Source organism: Papio anubis, chromosome 13 (assembly GCF_008728515.1).
Source record: "Papio anubis isolate 15944 chromosome 13, Panubis1.0, whole genome shotgun sequence".
NCBI lineage: Eukaryota > Metazoa > Chordata > Mammalia > Primates > Cercopithecidae > Papio > Papio anubis.
This window is the reverse complement of record NC_044988.1, coordinates 60768819-60788331: the sequence shown is the minus strand read 5'-3', so window position 1 is coordinate 60788331 and position 19513 is coordinate 60768819. Positions and strand designations below refer to the sequence as shown.

At 40.5% G+C, this 19513-nt stretch overlaps 1 protein-coding gene across 1 annotated transcript in view; it reads right to left on the bottom strand.

Annotated features, from left to right (window-relative positions):
• ACO1 (aconitase 1) overlaps positions 1–19513 on the bottom strand; it is a 68016-nt gene that overhangs the window by 14336 nt on the left and 34167 nt on the right. Inside the window, exons 5-18 of the mRNA XM_003911618.3 lie at positions 19374–19443; positions 19060–19243; positions 18381–18520; positions 16224–16395; positions 13733–13833; positions 12490–12606; positions 11187–11346; positions 9746–9881; positions 8018–8102; positions 7000–7156; positions 5707–5831; positions 3737–3841; positions 2868–3010; positions 1179–1326 (exon numbers count right to left, since the gene is read on the bottom strand). Coding sequence (XP_003911667.1) covers positions 1179–1326; positions 2868–3010; positions 3737–3841; positions 5707–5831; positions 7000–7156; positions 8018–8102; positions 9746–9881; positions 11187–11346; positions 12490–12606; positions 13733–13833; positions 16224–16395; positions 18381–18520; positions 19060–19243; positions 19374–19443 — 1843 coding nt within the window. The remainder of the gene's footprint in view (positions 1–1178; positions 1327–2867; positions 3011–3736; positions 3842–5706; positions 5832–6999; positions 7157–8017; positions 8103–9745; positions 9882–11186; positions 11347–12489; positions 12607–13732; positions 13834–16223; positions 16396–18380; positions 18521–19059; positions 19244–19373; positions 19444–19513) is intronic.

Here is a 19513-nt window from a genome sequence, read left to right as displayed (position 1 = left end):
ATTAGGGGTCCCCCAAAGTCTATAACTACAAGTCTTTCCCCTTGGTCTCTCGGGTATTCCATCATTCAACATGTATCTTTTTTCATTTAATATTCTGTAACCTCTGCTATTCATTGAACAAGCATCTGCTGTGCTAGGTCCTGGTTATCAATGCTTATCTCTAAAGAACGCATTTGTGTTACAAAAATACAATCAGTTACGAGTGAGGCAGTACGTGTGGTGGTAAAGGGCACTGACTTGAGCCAGACTTGCTGGGTTTTAATTTCAGCTTTTCCACTGTGTGACCTAAACGAGTTATACGATTTCTTTATGCTTCAGTTCTCAATTTAAAGCACAGATAATCATGGTACCTACTTCAAGGGGTTGTTATGAGCATTATATAAATCAATATATGCAAAGAGCTTAGGAGAACACCTGGAATGTGGTTAAGTGCCGCAGACATATTAGCTATTATTATTTTAAAATAAGTCGGCAGGGTTATTTCTCAAATAAGTTAAACAGTTTACAGGCAATTTCACAGCACTCACTGGGAAGGGAAGTGACACTAAGGACCTATGACATGCACCAGACTCTATGCTAGGTTTTATATTTCATTCCATTTTAAGCCTCACAGCTTTCTTCCAAGGTAGGTAGTATTTTTACTTCACAGGTGAGAAAAACGAGGCTCGGAGATGGAAATAACTTCAAGGCCCCACAGCTACTATAACACAGAGCTGGGAACAAACAGTCCCTGCTGCAACACACTGACCATGGTGCTCCCATTAGCACCAAAACACACCTCCAAGCGCCTCTCTACTCCTTCTTTTCATGTGGACTAGACGAATTAAATTACATGCCAATAAAGTCATACAATAACACTTCTTGATAAATACCCTTTAATTTAACCCGGTATTTCCCCTTCAAATACTTTAAATGAAATTTCACTCAAAGCTCAATTCCTAAGAAACGAGACTCGGTGAAACCACGGTTTAGAATCTTTAAGCAACAAGAAAAGGTTTGAATTTGTCAGTGATAGATTCTATGCATATAGACACCTGGCAAGGAGGACTGTAGTTAGTCTGAGGTAGGATGGAGCTGTGAAGAAAAACTAAAACCAAAAGACGAGTAACTGTAAATATCCAACCTCCACCAAGGCTGACAAATGCTAGTGTCTGCAGAAAGCGGAAGACAATACTCACTATTTCCCCAGAAGGCAGATGGATAGTCTGTGGTGCCTGCTTGTTCAAAAATCTGTTTAACAAGCGAATGTTGGCAAATGTTCCCCGTGCCATGACGGCGTCATTACCTCGGCGGGAGCCATAGGAGTTAAATTCTCGTGGAGTTAGGCTAAGGAGGCAAGCAAGAAAGGAGCTGGCTTAGTGAAGCAAGCAAAGATTAACCTTAGCTTACACCAAGAAAAGAAAAACAAACAAACAAACAAAAAAAACATAGACCTGGCTATTTCTCTAAATCTCCTAAGCATTGTTCTCCATGGCAGAAAAGCTGTCCCCAAAGCTTCAACGGAGAACAGAGAGAGGTGAGAAGGGGTGGTGAGAGGCATAACTCAGTATTCTCCTGGGTTAACTGTCTTTCAAATCTGGTTAGGAAAATAAGAAGGAAATCTTAAAAAGATATTTTATTTGTTAGTAGGGTAGCCTATAAAGCTTCACATAAGATAAAGAGCTAAAATTAAAAATAAGTGAGAAAATGAAAGCAAAGAGAAGAATTACGGTAGGCAAATCAGATGGAGCCACAAATAGGGGGAAACACAAAATACATTCCATAAAGTAACCAGAAATAGTTTCAAATTTGTCCCTGAGTTATCAGGAACTCAATGCAAAGGAAAGACACACAACTGGCACCATAACTTACAACTTCCATGAGAGAAAAATCAAAGCAGTGCCAAAGAGGCAGAACAGTTATTTCTGGTCCCCAAACCAGAGGAAATCTTGTCTGTGGGCCCTCAGTGAAAGGAAACTTTGCAGTGTCAGGAAACATACCTTACAATTAACACAGTGATCAGTTCACTGAGCTGTTCCTTAAAATACTAGGGGGTGGATGTGTTAATATGATTTAATTAATGGGTAGATCGAATTTAAGGACTGAGTTTAATGGGCTTCAGGAGCAGGTGAGTATGTCTTGGAATCCCTGAAACTATCCAAAATGTTGTGGGTATGTGCATTTTTCTGGGAAGGCATTAGATTTGCTTTCATTCAATTCTCTGAAGTGTTCATGCCTCAAAAGGGGTCAAAAATCAATAGAAAAAAGGCATTTGGATTCTGTTCCTCAAATTTGCTCTGGCGAATCGCTGAAAGAGCTGATTCAGGAGATGGGGATAGGAACCAGGAATTTTTATCTCACATGATTCTCGTGGAAACTCAGACTGGGGAACCACTGACCTCGAGTAATATTAATCTATGAGATAGTAGCTGATAATACTGGTATACCTATGAATATCAGCACACTACTGAAGAACTGATAAACAGATGAGTAAGCTGCAAATCCTCCAAGCAGTGCTCTGTAAACATTAGGTTTCTCAACCAGGACCTGGAAATGCATGTCAGGTTCTGCCTCTGCCTCAGGTTAAGAGCAGAGCCTTGTACTTTAAAGATCAGCCACCCTGGGGGCAGGGATGACAGCTGGGCCTAATGGATAGGCTAGGTCCCTCTCCCCTTCCCCTTGTTGGGATTCACATGTTGATCGTTTCTCCCATGGAAGCTGTTAAGGAGCAAACAGAAAACGCAATTGGTTTTTAAACCCCAGGGTTAAGCCTCAGTGAACACTGAAGAGTCTGATTCTAAAGGGCCAGGTGAAAAGAGAAACGCTGGCCTCATTTACTCCATTACTCCATTTTTGCCTTTAGTCCTTCCTGCCTCACTCATACTTACCCTCTGTTAGTTAAGTAGCGAGCAGCAGGACTGTTTCTTGCAATATTTCCAGCTGGAGAGATGTGGTCAGTTGTTACTGAATCTCCCAAATTTAGCAGCACATAGGCATCCACTATAGATTTAGGGGGCTGAAGATCCAAAGTCTAGCAAAGAATACAGTAAGTCAGCATTGGCCCAGGTTTTCTCAAACAAGTTACCAGATCAGTCTCAACGATGGTGGCCCATGGACCTGAACCAGATGACAGTTCCACAGCAATGCACAGAAAATTCTAGTGTTCTACTTTTTATCAAAGATGCTAAGAAAAGTAAGGTGAATTTACTCAAAACATTCATATCTCAATCTTGAAGAAAAGGTAAAGTACTGGCAATATCCCCTCAAAAGCAACAGTAACACAGCTGCAAATGACATTCTCTCTCTTCACATCCCTAGAACTCCTCAGATCCTGAGGACAACTGGAATCCTGACTTCTACTGCATCCCCTTCCCACAGTGACCCACCAGGAGGGCATAAACTTCTAGATCATCAGTTTCAGGGACAATGTCCCTGGTTTTTATGGGTATAAGGTTCACTATGGTGGGCAGTGGGGATGTTCTCCTGGAACAGTCCCTCAGACTCTACTAGGTTTAAGTCCAGGTGATCACCAGGGTGCCTGCGTACATCCACGCAGAACCCCTGCATAGAGAAACTGTAGGCCCATGGTAGCCAAATATCCCAGCCTCCCAACACTTTCCCTGCCAATATCTGCTTGGGTTTGCAAAGGTTTTAATAAAATGGGTAGTCAAAGCAAGAGTATGGGGTAATAAAGTAGATATGATTAGGAAAGAAATCCTTCAAAGAATTCATTTTGTTAAAAAATAAAAAGCCATACCAGGTTTTCAAAGAATGGTGGTGATTTGATATATGTAGATTTGGAATTCCAGAAAAACAGCTTATCTGATGGGGTTGCTAAGGCATTCCAGCTTTCATTCACAGTCTTAAAAAAGAAAAGAAAGGCAGATCTAATCACATCCCATTCTAGAGAAAATTTAATATGCAAACACAAAATATACATTCAAGCTAAAAGGTACACTAAAAACCATTTTTATTCTTAATAGCCACACACAAGAGTTCCTTTATACTAATAGTGTGTCACGCTAAGTAACTTAAAAATCCATAGATACTGTGGGCTGGGTGTGGTAGCTCACATCTACTAATCCCAGTACTTAGGGAGGCTGAGAGGGAAGGATGGCTTGAGGCCAGGAGTTCAAGACCAGCCTGGGCAACATGGCAAAACCATGTCTCTACAAAAGTTAAAAAAAAAAATTGGGTGTGGTGGCATGCGCCTCTAGTCTGAGCTACTCGAGAGGCTGAGATGGGAGGATTGCTTGAGCTCAGGAATTTGAGGCGGCAGTGAGCTATGATCACACTACTGCACTCCAGCCTGGATGACAAAGTGAGACCTGGTCTCTGAAAAACAAACAACAACATACATATGCACTGTGATAGGCAGCCTCTGGGATGGCAGGAGGGATCCTGCCTCCCGGGATTCACATCCTTTGTTGACCCCCTCCTGTTGAGTGTGGACTGAAGCTAGTGACTACCTCCTAGATTAGGTTACTGAGACCTGCCTTCTGTCTCTCTTGCTCTGATGGAAGCCAGCTACCATGTGAGCTGTGAAGAGACCCTCATAGCAAGTTGCTGAGGGAGGCTTCTAGCGAACAGCCAGTGAGAAATGGAGGACCTCAGTGCAACAGCCCTTGAGGAACTTAATCCTGCCAATAGCCACATGAGTGAGCCTAAGAGGACCCATCTCCAGAGACTGCAGCCCCAGATGACAACTATTGGAACCCTGTGAAAGTACACAGTGAAGCTGTGCCTGGATTCTTGATGCACAGAAACTGGAAGACAATATATGTTTGTTGTTTCAACTCTATATTTTGGGGTAATTTGTCGCATAGCAATAGATAACTAATGCATATGCTTATCAATAACTTATGAAATCATAATAATCTAGATTGTACCAAAGGGGAAATTACTCTCTGAGTGTTTTGGGAAGTGGCCTTCCAGGTCACACAGACACTGGGTAGCAAATGACAGCTGCTATGCATTAAAATTGGTTTGAATTCTGTCCACAGGTCCATTAACTCGGCCTTTGGAGGAATGCATTTAGCACAATGTCTGCCAAGCTCCCTAACACCATCTCCCACGGAGCACCTTGTGGAGGGTGCAGTGTGTGAACATCACACCCACATCACCCTTTCCCACAGACAGTTCTACTCTCATTTAAACCACCAGCCGCAGTCAGAAGCCCTTGGGTCAGCTGAATGCAGAAGGCGGGGAAAGGAATAATATCCAAGAGTCTCAGAATATAATGCTGAGCCCCATACATTGCCTCCTATTTGTAAAATGTACGGAAAGTTTGATTTTAGTAGTTTGGTACTTATTGAGTGGCCTTAATTTTTTTTAAGTGTGCAAAAATGCATTCTGAGAGGTGCATTCAACCAATGGACTCCACTTAGTGACACAATATAGTGACCACCAGGGGTCCTCGCCACAGCTGACACACACCCCAGGGTGTCCGAGACAGGGGTGGGGTTTTGGAGAGCTGAACCTGAGGCCTTTCTTCTCTAGGCTGTCACTGACTTGTCCAAATCCGGGAACATTTAGGGGAGGTGGGGTTTGTAAAAATGCGAGTCACAGAAGAAAAATGATGGAGAACCCCCTCCCCAGTTATCTGAAGAAATAAATGTTACTTTATATAGTTGATACTCCCATTAGCCTTGAGGTCTGCAGACAGGACACAAAGGGAGCAGCTTTTCCTCAGATCCTCGGGGTGGGGAGGGCAGTATAGGACCTCACCTCTATTTTCTGATAGACTTCCTTAAACATCCCCGGGATGACATACTGACGCTCCACTGCCTGGATCTCATCTCTAGTCGGCCAGATATCTTTCAGAAATACCTTCTGTCCCTTTGCATTTACTCCTGGGGAAAAATTGTTTATTAATGAGAAAACTTTCTAATATGCAATTTTCATGATTATACAGAGTCAAGCCTCGTTCTCCTTGGTAGTTATGTTCTATAAAGCCTGTGTGAATGCTGAATGACTGGATACTGAATCATTGCCACTGGACGAAATACAGGATTAGGTTCCTGGGAGCCTCTGGTCACCAATCAATACATAACCTTGCTTCATGTGAGGTTTATTATTCTCCTTATTCACCTTATTTAATAGAAACTGTTGACTCACTGACATTGAACTTCCAGCCAAAAGCACTATAACTCTTCTGAATGAAGCCTATCTAAACACAATGCACATCACAGTCGGCTTGTGCTTAAGAACGCCAGACAGCACTTCAGGGCTACGCTCAACGACCATTTTGAACAGCGAAATCACCACAAAAAGCACAAAAATGCAAAAAGCACAGCATTAAGTAGACCGAGCAAAGGATCCTTATATATCAAATGAGAGCTGAAACAAGAAGTCAGAGTGACGCCTTATCTGATCTCAGCATAGAACATGTGTGTTGAGTGATATAAAGTTTTCACCCCTTTGTGCTGATCTGTGAATGACCGTGAACATACTACAAGTATTGATTTGGGGGTTAAAATACATTTTAGTGACTAGGCAAATCTGCAAGTATAGAACTCACAAATAATGAGGATCAACTGTACGTCTAAAGTTACGATTTCAGGGACATTGTTTTCATATTATCTATTTGGCTTAGAATAGATTGAGGCAGTCAGAGCAAGCAAGCTGATCTGAGGAAAGGAGATATTGTATCATTTCTTTGGAATTCTGAGAAGTTGAAATATCTGCAGTATGTTTCTACAGAGTATATATTAAAACAATGCCTATAATTACAGTGAGAGCTAGAAAGGGAGGAACTACAGAAGAAACCACAATAGCAAGATGTCTATTCCTTTTGGTACCTACTTTCCTTTCGTCATCCTTGACCCTCAGTAGATTCTTGTTTTAACTACTGCAGTTAAGTCTTAGCTGTATACTGGGGAATAAAGAAATGATTCTCTTCTTTGTCTTCTCCCTGGAGGTTCTATGCTTCATTTCTTATTATGGAAAGCGGCAACTTTCTTCCAGTAATATTTCTGAATTCACTGGAAAAAAATTATAGCTGCACAAACAAAATCTTACCCAGTGGTTCTTTCTCAAAGTCAATTCTGATGGTCCCAGCAATTGCGTATGCTATTACTAAGGGGGGAGAAGCTAAATAGTTGGCCCGGGTGTTGGGGTGCACTCGACCTTCAAAATTCCTGTTCCCAGATAGTACTCCAACAGCTACAAGGTCTCCCTGTGTAAGGCAAGAGAAAAATCAGGTCATTAAAAGAGACTGACTAGGCTTCTTGTCTCAGACCATTTGCAAGTTTCCACATCGCAAGGATAGTCTTTTAAGCTGCCCTTTCACTTGGTTCTCTCCCACTAGAGGGGAAAAGGGTACATCAGGTGTCCCCGTGGGAGATACTCTGGGTCAAAGGAAGCAGAGACATGTTTAGTGATTTCAGCTCACGAGAAAATACCAGGTAGTTAGAAGGCAACATACTAGTTATTGCTGTCTGGGGCCCAAGAACAGGTGGGAAAGACCTAACAGTTGATAGCTAAAGGAAGTCACAATGACTTACATAGATTCTATAATTAATGCAAAGCAAACCAAATAATATTTTTCAAGGTTCAGCATTTTTGGGACAAAAATCAAGCCAAAACAATTTAGTTTAGATTCATTTGTGTGGAGATGCAAAAGTAATTGTGGCCTTCATCACTGAAATGGCAAAATCACAGTTACTGTTGCACTAACCCAATACCTATAACAAACAGCTGTAGAGCTCTTTGTAGTCAAAACCAGCAAGTACTGAGCACTTACTGGAGTGCCAGACACTGCACTAAGTGACTTATGTTTATCATCATCTTAATTCTCACAACTCTATAAAATAGATACCATTATCATCTCCAATATACAGTTGTGAAAACCCAGGCACAGATAGGCTAATTAACTTGCCCAAGGTTACCCAGCTAGTAATTTTAGCTAAACTCAAAAGACCACACTCTAAACCACATCCCCTGCTTCCATGGACCTTCCTGAAAATACCAGCATTTTTGTCAAATTACATGAAAAGAAACAACTGCTCTGAAGACCTACAGGCACCTCTGCAATTACCTGTGTGATGGCTTCTACCACAGGTTCAGGTAAAGGCCCACTGTTGCCAATGCAGGTCATGCAGCCATAGCCCACCACGTCAAACCTAGACACCAAGAGAGAAGCACAAAAAAAAAGAGTAACTTGCAGTGAGCCTTTCTGCTGGCCACAGTTTCCAGAGACCACTGTTCAAAAAGGAATTGCAGTGCATGAACGAAGTTCAGTATAGTGCTATTTCTAAAAGTTTCATTCTTGACAGCATTCTGATATATCATATAGCATAAGAAAACTATTCATATTTTTTACTTATAAAAAGGAATCAAATTGAATAAACAACAATTTTAAGAGTTGAAATCATATATGCCATTTAATATCTTAACTACTGTTATTGTATAATCCCAAGGAGATTTGAATTTTATGAGGCACATGAATAAAATATAAGTCAGGAATAATATGGAAATTGGAGAAATTGGAGAAAGCGTATTTGGCAATGAATACGTTCATGCACTGCACAATGATGTTTCAGTTAGTGACAGACCACATGTACACAACGGAGCTGACAAATTCCTATCACCTAGTGATGTTGTAGCCATCGTGATGTCACAGCGCAAGGCATTTCTTGTTTATGATGATGCTGGTATAAACAAACTCATGCTGACGTTTTATAGTTCTTTTAGAGTGTACTCTTTTTAAAAAAAAAAAAAAAAAAAAAACAGTTAAGTGTAAAACAGCTTCAGGAAGTATTCCAGAAGGCATTATTATCTTAGATGACAGCTCCATGGATGCTATTGCCCCTGAAGACCTTCCAGTGGGGCAGATGTGGAGGTAGAAGACAGTAACGCTGACGATCCTGACCCTGTGTAGGCCTAAAGTGTGTGTTTATCTCTTAGGGTTTTTTTTTGTTGTCGTGGTATTTTTTTTTTGAGACAGGGTCTTGCTGTCACCCAAACTGGAGTACAGTGGCATGATCATAGCTCACTGCAACCTCAAACTCTGGACTCAAGCCATCCTGCAGCCTCAGCCTCCTGAGTAGCTAGGACTACAGGCATGTACCACCATGCCTGGCTAATTGTTTAAATTTTTTTTTTTGTAGAAACAGAGGTCTCACTATGTTGTCCTGGCTGGTTTCAAACTCCTGGCTTGAAGCAATCCTCTTGCCTTGGTGTCTCAAAGCACTGATATTACAGGTGTGAGCTACTGGGTCCAGCCTGTCTTGGTTTTTAACAAAAAAGTTTAAAAAGTAAAAAAATAAAAACTTCAAAAATAGAAAAAACCCTATGTAATAAAGATACAAAGAAAATATTGTGGAACAGCTATATGATATGTTTGTTTTAAGCTAAGTGTTATAAGAGTCAAGAGTTTCAATAAACTTAAAAGTTTGTAAAATAAAAGTAAGCAACGGTTAACACTATTGAAGAAAGAAACTGTTTTTTAAATTAAGTTAGTGTAGCCTAAGTGTCCAGTGTTTATAAAGTCAACAGTAGTGTGCAGTAATGTCCTAGGCCTTCACATTCACTCTCCACTCATTCACTGATTCACCCAAAGCAACTTCCAGTCCTGCAAAGTCCATCCCTCTAGGGCACTTACCTCTTTAGATGGAATGTAAGGGTTTAAGTCTAACTACCATCTGATAAATGACTATGCAATTAGATATCAGATAATCTCACATCTGTTACAAGGTGACACAGCAAGATACATGAGGGATAAAATTCAACAAAAGCAATGGTGCAAAAGAAAATTCTCCCTCACCCAAGCTGAGACAGATAAGGCATGACTCCGCTTTCTTGTAGGTAGTAGGTGACCACGCCGCTCCCAGGAGACAGGCTAGTTTTGATGTAAGGCATCACGTTCAGGCCAGCATCCACAGCTTTCTTTGCTAACAATCCTGTGAAATGATAAACACAGATGCAGTGTGGGTGGCTGCCTGCTCTAGGTGCCAGGCACACTTCAGAAAAGAGCCTGATTTTCTTCAGTCTGCATTTCCTGCCACCACCTGACCATGCTCCCTTCCTGTTGGCACTATCTGCTGTTTTTGCTGCCAAACAGAAATCTAAAGGTTCCCTGGCCAACGGTCATTTAGATGTATGCAGTAAACTCAAAACTAGGCAAGGAAATGAAGAAAGAGATTTGCTTACTTTTTTTTTTAAAAAGAGATAAATCTAAAACCATTTAGGAATATATTACAAAATGAGTTTTTAATTTTTTTAGAGGGAAAATGATCTTTCCAATTACGTTTGATTTGGATGAAAATCATAATTGAAGGAGCCCTTTTTGTAACTATATCAACTGTGTGCTGGCTGGCAAGGAACAGTCAGCCGAGAAGTAAAAATCGAATGTTCAGATACATCTTGAAGTGGAAGATCTGCTGGACTTTGGCAGATACAGAGACTGCTACTGGAACACTGGGTGCTCTGTCTTAGGAAGTATCACAGAAGTAACAAAAACATGAGCAGTGGGGGTGGGGGCATGAGGGGACAAAAAGCCACAGACAAGCTGGGGACTTGTCCACAGAAGACTGGTTTGCTCCAGACCAGACAGGGAAAGCTTAGGTGGCAATACATGGACTCAGGCAAAGAAGGTTTTCCTAATGCCTGTGTCTGCTTCATAAAAAGGAACTGTTGACACTGTCTGGTCTGTGGATGGATATAAGAGAAGCTTTAGGGATGACCAAAAACTTTGAAACTAAAGAGACCTTATAGTAGGCAAACCGCGTATATAAATATTAACAACTTAACCAGAATTGTAAAACAGGTCAGCTGCCCCAGGTTTTATCAGCCAGTGCCCTGTGCCTCATTCAGAAACACCTCCCAGCATTCAAGTCAGAACTCAATCCTGCTGCTCAGGGCTTTCACGGAGAACAAAGTCTGTGATAACGCTTTATTTTTCTTCCAAAGTCTGACATGAGAATGTAGGCTTTCCCAGAAATCTAGCTTCCTTTGCTTTCCTCTATTTATTTTCTGTGTTAATTCTCAAGACAGACTATTATGCAGTGTGCATTCTATTTTAGAAACTTTGCTTTGGACGCTATTTATTGTGTAGATATTTATGGGCCAATAAATATCTGTATCTGGAAAAGATGAGGTTCAGGGAACTACACACAGAACTCCGCTAAGGCCCAGGGCCCTGTCTTGGGCTATTTCCACCTACACATGTGTATGATGACCATGAGGATGGAGTCAAATGCACTTACCTGCCCCTAACATCACAGATGGATTACTGGTGTTTGTGCAGCTAGTAATGGCCGCAATGACCACAGAACCATGAGCAAGGGTGAATTCAGTGTTATCATAGATAAAGGTCTTATGGTCATTATGATGTTCGGGAGCCACTTGGAATCCTTTAAATCCTTGCTAAAAGAAGAAAAAATATATATTATATAGGAATATGTTTATATAAGATACACATATATCTGGCTAGAGGAAAAAACATACATATAGTCAATGGTTCTCACATTAGAAGAAGGAATACTTTGGTAAGTATAATTTTAAAGGCCAATTCTGCAAGTAAACTCTGAAATACTACAGAAAAATTACTCGTTTTAAATCTTTACGAAAAGCAGTCATGATATCTGAGTCTTACTCTGCACTGAAATTAGTAACAATTACTTCCTTCCCACCTCAAAAATGTAAATGCTAAAACTACAAATTTAAAGTTACTCTAAATTGAACTCAATGACATTATTGTACAGTTTAATGGATAGGGACTGATTAAGACTATGGATTCTAACCTTAGGGAAATTTAGAAAAAGGTGCTATTTTGACCAGATTCAACTAATCATGATCAACAGTGCAAACAAAGTACAACTGAATATTTGGCATAATACTGGTGTCTCACAGATAAAATCCATCATACATCTTAATCATTCCTTTGGGAAATGTTCATTGAAAATCTACTGCATATGAGATACTGTGCTAGGTACCTTGTGGGCTCCCAAGGTGATTCAGACACAAATCCTGTTCTCAAAGGTACAGTCTAGTAACAGAAATCATACATGCAAATAAAATACCAACAATGTAAGTTAAAGAATATGGAACGCTATCAAAGTATTTCAGACCAAGCACCATGAAGTGTCCAATAAGGAAAGGTGACTTTCTGCTATGAGATTCTGAGAACCCAAAGCAGAGTAGCTGGTATCTGAACAAAGTTTTATGGAGTTCACAGAACAGAATATAATGAGTTGGAGAAGAGACTTTCAGGCAGGGAGGGGCATGCAGAAAGGTACAACAGTTAGAAAACTTTGGGTGAGTAAACAGTGTGGTGAGGGTCCTGCGAAAAGCAGACGTGCTTAAAAAGGTGGGTTGAGTTGTGTTTATGATGGCTCTTGCTGCTTGGCTCGTGGCTAATGGAGGAAGTCATTAAGGACTTCAGAAGGGAGAATAAACACCCTCAAGCGTCAGGCTGTAGGAAGATTCATGTCAAGTGGGATGAAAGCCTGGACACTGAGTAACCGGGGTAGAGTCGAGAGGATTCAACCTCTTCCCACAGGCCCCTACCTTGGCTCCAAGGCAGCTCTCAAAATCCTTTTTCATGTCGGACACAGCAACTTTGTCCTGAGGCCTTTTGGGTCCACTACAGCAAGGCACTACTGTTTTCAAATCTAATTCCACAACCTGTTGACCCCAAAGAAAAGAAATTACAGAATTTACATTATACCCACAAAGAGGAAATCCAAAGCATGCCAGAAAATTTAAAACATCACAACCATAAAAATAAGCAAATAAACTACCACATTCAAAAACAAGGAAGCCAATGTTTCTCTTAATTCTCTTAATTAATCTTAAGCGATTAATTTCACAGGATCATGATGGGCACTTAAGTAGCAGGAGACAGGCAGGCAGCCTTGCCATCTCTCAGAAAGAACAGGGTGGGTGCTGCAGAGGCCCAGTGTCCTCCACTCACCCATCCTTGGAGGCAGCTCATCGCGCTTTGTATGGCTAAGTTAGGTTGAAGGTGGGTTATCTATTGAAATCATACATAAACCATTACACTTCTAAGGTGATTTGGGAGGGATGCAGCCATTAAGTTATCAACGCCAGGAAATGGGCCTTAGTCTAATTGAATATTTCCTTTCCTCAGTGTAATAAGAAACCAAACAAGGGTCGCAGGTCTAGTTTACCTTGTGGTCTAGAAAAATGTGGATTCAGTTTACTGACATGTTTGTACCTTCACTTCTTTCTAGGTCTATAATAATAATGGTTTAGCCTTTAAACAGCTCTTGTTCCACTAGTGAAATCTTTTCATTTTTCTTTATATTTCAATAGATTTTTGAGGAACAGGTGGTGTTTGGTTACATGAATAAGTTCTTTAGTGGTGATTTCTGAGATTTTGGTGCATCCATCACCTGAGCAGTGTACATCATACCCAATGTGTAATCTTTTATCCTTCACCTCCCTCCCACCCTTTCCCCTGAGTCCCCAAAGTCCATTGTATCATTTTTATTCCTTTAGCAGTCTTTCAGTGGTCTTCCACATTAAGAGTCATGAATCAATAGTTCAAATAGGGGGGGACACTTAACTTACAATGATTAAGCCAGTAGGAATGTAAGAAGTTATATTATTCTGTTATGTTTACAATTTCCTTATCCTTTTGGTTTTTCAACCTTTTAACAGTCCGTTCTGTTGTAATGCCTTGGCAGTGACTAATTTCTTACCAGTGCATTCCCCCAAGAAAAAACACAACTAAAATCGCAGGCTTGCGGAAGAGGAAATACATGCGCAGTGGAAGGCACTATCATACCTGGGTGAAGTCTGGGTCTTGAGAAGGGTCATTGAAATCTCGAAACATTCCTACAGCCTGAAGATATTTTTTAATGTACTTTACTTTTTCTTCATCACGACCTAAAAGGCATTTTAAGGAGTAACAAGTAACATAGGTTAGTATTTCCTGGTTGAAGTTTATAAACTGATACTTGCATCAGCAATTATGTAAGTATGCAACATATGCTGCACTTACACGCACACCAACAGCTCTGTCGATTTTTCGGCTTCCACGCTAATGGTTTAACTCTCCCCCTGATGCTGCTTTTTATTAGGGGCCATTAATGAATGTGCTGTTCCTATCAAAGTGACTGTTTTCTGAAAAAGATTCTGGTTCTATCTATAGATAACCCCCTTCTTTTTGGGTATAGCCTTTAATTAAGAGAATCTTACGCCTGAGCTAATTGTGAAAGCATGCCTATGCATTTGCCTTCAACTGGCCACAAAGACTCAGCATTCCACATGATTTTACTGTTAAAATTAAAACCCATCCCAACCCCACCCGAAACCACTGGCTACTGAGCACTTTCTGGGGCACTGTGCCCTAAACCTTTTAAATGTATTACCTCAATCTCTAATCCTTTATCATAGTCTTATGATACAATTATTATTCCCATTTATAGATGAGGAAATGGTGGCTCAAGAAGACTCCCTAAGTAACTTTCTCATGTAACACAGCCAGTAAACAGCAGAACTAAAATCCAAACCTGAGCTTGACCCAGAAGTTCAAAGTCTTAACTCATGATGCTGCATCACCAGGAATATGACCTTGAGCCCTTTGCTATTTAACTCTTATCAAGATCTGTATGAGCTTCACTAATGTATTTGTATCCTGACCTGTTGTTGAGCCCGCTGTTCACTACACCCCATGCCATGCTCTTCATGAAGATGAACAGGAGAAATGTCTCTTAGGGTTTACTGTGAGAAAGGGCTACACTCTTCTGAAGCAATATGTTTGTTTCAATTTAATAGATGTTACAAATTTGGCACTGGATCACCAAGAAGTATAATGGCCACCTGCAGCACCACGGGAACTAACCAGTTAACCTTCCCTCTAGATCCATCTCACAGCTTTTGCCCCTCTATCCAGCACACTATCCCTTCTCTTCTTTAGGTTGAGTCCCTCAATTATTTATTCCGTTCTTTTAGTTCTTTATCTTTTTCACTTAAAATCCTTTGGGGGAACAAACATGTATTAATCAATTTCAATTTATTTTTATATTTAATAAAAACTTTTTTTAAATAAACTTTTTCATCACAATCTTTGCTATTTCTAGAGGAATTTCCTCAGTTTATGGGAGAAGACTAAGATTTATTTGGAGTCTGAAAGATTCTCATGAAACCCTTCCAGTGGCTGTCCCTTCACTTCATCCAGACATCTGCGCAAGCACCTCTGGAGTACTTCAGCCACCTCCCCTTTCTTTTTCATTATCACATCACACTTACACATTTGTTCACTTGTTCACTGTCCTCCCCCCTCACTAGAAAGTAAGCTACCTGATGGCAGGGACTTTATTTTATAATCTTGTTCACTGCCATATCTTTGGGAACTAGACCAGATATTGATAATTTGCTAAATGAATGACTGAATGAAGAGTTAATGTTTTTAAAACGAGAAACACATTTTAAAGCTTTCTCAAAGTTAAAAGTCAAATTTCTAAAAATACAGAGTTAAAGATCTGTCAATGATTTAAAATGCCTTCATAAGCAGCCTCTCATTTCTTTTCTTTCTTTTTTTTTTTTTTTTGAGACAGTCTTTCTCTGTTGCCTAGGCTGGAGTGCAGTGGTGTGAGATCAGCTCACCACAACCTCCGCCTCCCGGGAGTTTCACCATGTTGGCCAGGCTGGTCTCGAACTCCTGACCTCAGGTGATCTGCCGGTCTTGGCCTCCGAAAGTGGTGGGATGACAGGAGTGAGCTACCATGCCTGGCCTCATTTCATTTTTCGGACATCCCTGAGAGGGGTGTTGCAGAGTGCTGTTCCTGTTTGGAGCCAGGCAGTTGCAGGGTTGGCTTCTGACTCTGCTATTTATTAGCCTTGGGGATGAACACTTCTCTGATCCTCAGTTTTCTCTAATGTTAATTAACTAGTCAATCAACCTACCCTACAGATTTGTAAAGAGGTTGACAGCAAATACATACCAGGTGCCTGGTACACAGCAAGTACCCAACAGACAACAGTAACCATTACTAAGATCACTTGTTTAATGTCAAAAAAACTAGTAGTAGAGGACCAGTATAAATATCCAGGCTTCTGTAATCTCTGAGCTCTTTCTATTGGCCATACCATCTCTATCTCATATTAACTCCTTAAATCCCAAAAACCCATTTTGACTCCATGGAGAAAAAAAAAAAATGTGTAACTGTAACCCAGTGCCTTCTGTTGGGCAGAGGCAGAAGGCAGTGCTCAGATTCTCAGTGTTTCATTGAACTTTTACAAAGAGCCCTGTGCTTTCAGGGCCCTTCACTTACCTGTTTGCACCAGGTATGTGATACTAACTTCGTCAACTGGGAAAAAGGCAGCAGTTGCTCCATACTCTGGACACATGTTAGCAATTGTAGCTCGGTCAGCAATGGACAACCGGGCTACTCCTGGCCCGAAGAACTCGACAAATCTGCCCACTACCCCAACCTGGCGGAGGTGCTAAGCAGCAGAAACAACAGAAAAGTTGGAGATCTGACGGCCCACATTCAAAATGCAGAACTACCATCTTGCACTTCTTATAAACTAGTCTTGTCAGTAAACCCAAAAAATACATTAGCCCAACACATTTGTGATCACTTTCAAAACTTAAAAAGCAATACCAACTAAATGCAACATGGTATCCTGGATTGAATTCTGGAGCAGAAAAGGGACATTACTGAAAAAACTGGTAAAGCCTGTAGTTAAGAGTACCACACCAATGTTAACCTCTTAGTTTTGATAAACGTGCCATGGTTATTTAAGATGTTAACATTATGGGAAGCTGGGAGAAAGATAACACGAATTCTCTGTACTCTTCGTACTAACTCTCCTATAAATCTAAGATGATGTCAAATAGTTCTTATTTATAAAAAGAAAGACAAAGTGTGCCCAAAATACAAATGATATTAAGAAAGATATTTCAAAATGAGAAACATTCTCTTTCCCTCTCCAATGAGATCACTGGAAGCATCTGGAAGTGTTACATATTAAATTCTTTCAACCTAAATAACTACTTGCACTAGTTAAGAAAATAACTTTTCAAAGGCATAATGAACAAAATTCATGCTACAAGTATAAGTCAAATGTAACCAAAAGATCCCCATATCTTTTCCACAAAAGGCACCAGCCAGGAGTGAGGCCACAGTGACTGACTTAGCTCTGCATAAAGCCAGTTTCTAGCCACAACCACATAGATGGGCTCTTTTGGTTATATGGGATTCTGCCAAATTTTGTGAGGAAGTCCTGTAGTATTCCACATCTGAAGAACAGTGCACAGACATTTGTGATAAGCTATGGTATTCAAATAAATCCAATTCCAAATTTCACAAAAATTAAATCAAACAGAAATGTGTTTTGCACTTTAAAAATAGCGTGTCCATGCAAAAGACCCCAGCCTCCAAACTATAAAAGCAGAAAAAATTATGTTTGTGATCATTAAAAACCATTGCTTTTCCAAGCATCTTCCAAAATGAAATGGCCTTCTTTTTACAAAACAAGTAAAATCACAGAAAAAGATGATCTCCTCTAACAGCTACAGAAAAAGCCTAATACTTTCCAGCTTGGTGACATATGTTACAATAATGTAACTTATAATACAGAGAAGAGAATTTAAAAAGTAAAGTTCTATTCATGGAACTACCTTGCTATTTGCATAAAAGGAAGAACCATGTGGAAAACATGTAGTGAAAGCATAAACACACACACGGGAATGATTCTTACAACCTCAGGATAGTGATTATTTCTAGAAATGGGGAATGTGGCTTTAGCCACAGATATTACATATTATTTCTTTAAAAACACAGAGAGCTCTGAAGCAACTATGACAAAATGGTATCATCTGTTAAATCTAGGTGGTGGGCATATGAATGCCATCTTAATTTCTGTATCATTGAACTATTTCACAGTTTAAAAATTTTCCTTTAAGAAAAAAGATCAAGCCTGTAATCCCAGCACTTTGGGAGGCCGAGACGGGCAGATCACGAGGTCAGGAGATTGAGACCATCCTGGCGAACTCGGTGAAACCCCGTCTCTACTAAAAAAAATACAAAAAACTAGCCGGGCGAGGTGGCGGGTGCCTGTAGTCCCAGCTACTCGGGAGGCTGAGGCAGGAGAATGGCGTGAACCCGGGAGGCGGAGCTTGCAGTGAGCTGAGATCCGGCCACTGCACTCCAGACTGGGCGACAGAGCGAGACTCCATCTCAAAAAAAAAAAAAAAAAGAAAAAAGAAAAAGATCAATGCAGCAATACTAGAAGAAAATAAACATAATTATCTAAACTTAACAAAGAATACTCCCCTTACCTCATCTCCTTTTAAAATCATCAACCTGGTTTTCTAGCATTGCTAGAGCACTTGGAAACCAAAAAAGATTCCATTATTTATTCCCTCCATTGGAAAGCTACAATTGCGACTTTCCAAGACCACAGAAGAGGTTGCATATTGTTACCTTGGTAATGGTGAGCACGATGTCAGTGGATGTTACCAGAGGGTGGGGCTTCCCCATCAGCCTATAGCCAATCACCTGAGGAAGCACCATACTGATTGGCTGACCCAGCATGACAGCTTCTGCTTCAATACCACCGACACCTGCAATGAACGGCATGACCGGAAAAATGCTTTCATCACTCCTTACTCTATCTCTCAGGTATAAATTTAGTGACATTAACAGGTAATAAACCCAGATACAATGTTTAATTGGTACAGAGTTATGTTCCTATAAAAAACAGTTGTTTTTTCTCTATTTTCCTTTATAGAATTTTTAAACAAGTGTTTCTCAAAGCATGGTCCCCCAAACACCTGTATCAAAATCCCCTTGGTGCCACATGCAAAGAAGAGTAAGCTTTGGGAACCTCTGTTTTTAATACCCCAGGTGATTTTCATGTACGCTAAATGTCCCTAACCCCTTGCTCCTGTTCATTCTTCCAAGTATAATTACTGAGTGCCTGCTAGGTGCAAAGTGATTCTCTGGGCACTGGAAAAACACCAGTGACAAAACTGACAAAAATACCTCTCGGAAACTTGTGGTCATGTAAATTCATGTTACTGAGATATAATAGAATCAAAGTGAATTAAAGTGCATGCCCCAAAACAGCATATATGGAATAGAAACCTGGAAGAACACTCACCCCAACCAAGAATGCCCAAGCCATCAATCATGGTAGTGTGCGAGTCTGTGCCCACGAGGCTGTCTGGGTAATAATATCCATCCTGATCAAATACCACTCTTGCCAAATATTCCAAATTCACCTGGTGGATGATTCCTGAGCCGGGGGGAATAATCCTCATGTTGTGAAAAGCCTGGGAACCCCACTGGGATTGACAAATGGAAAGAACACTATGAACACGTGAAGTACTTCGACTCAGCCCATCTTCTTGGCATCTCTCCCTCGTACCCCACATACAAAGAAAACCAAACAATGGAACCAGAACCTGCCCATACCTTTAAAAATTCAAATCGCTCTCTATTTCTTTCAAATTCCAGGTCTTGATTCTTCTGTAAACTGTCTGCCCTGTCAGAGAGAAAAATTAAATGTATACAATTTGAGGCTTAACATGTTAGTGGTCAAATTTATTGGTGGT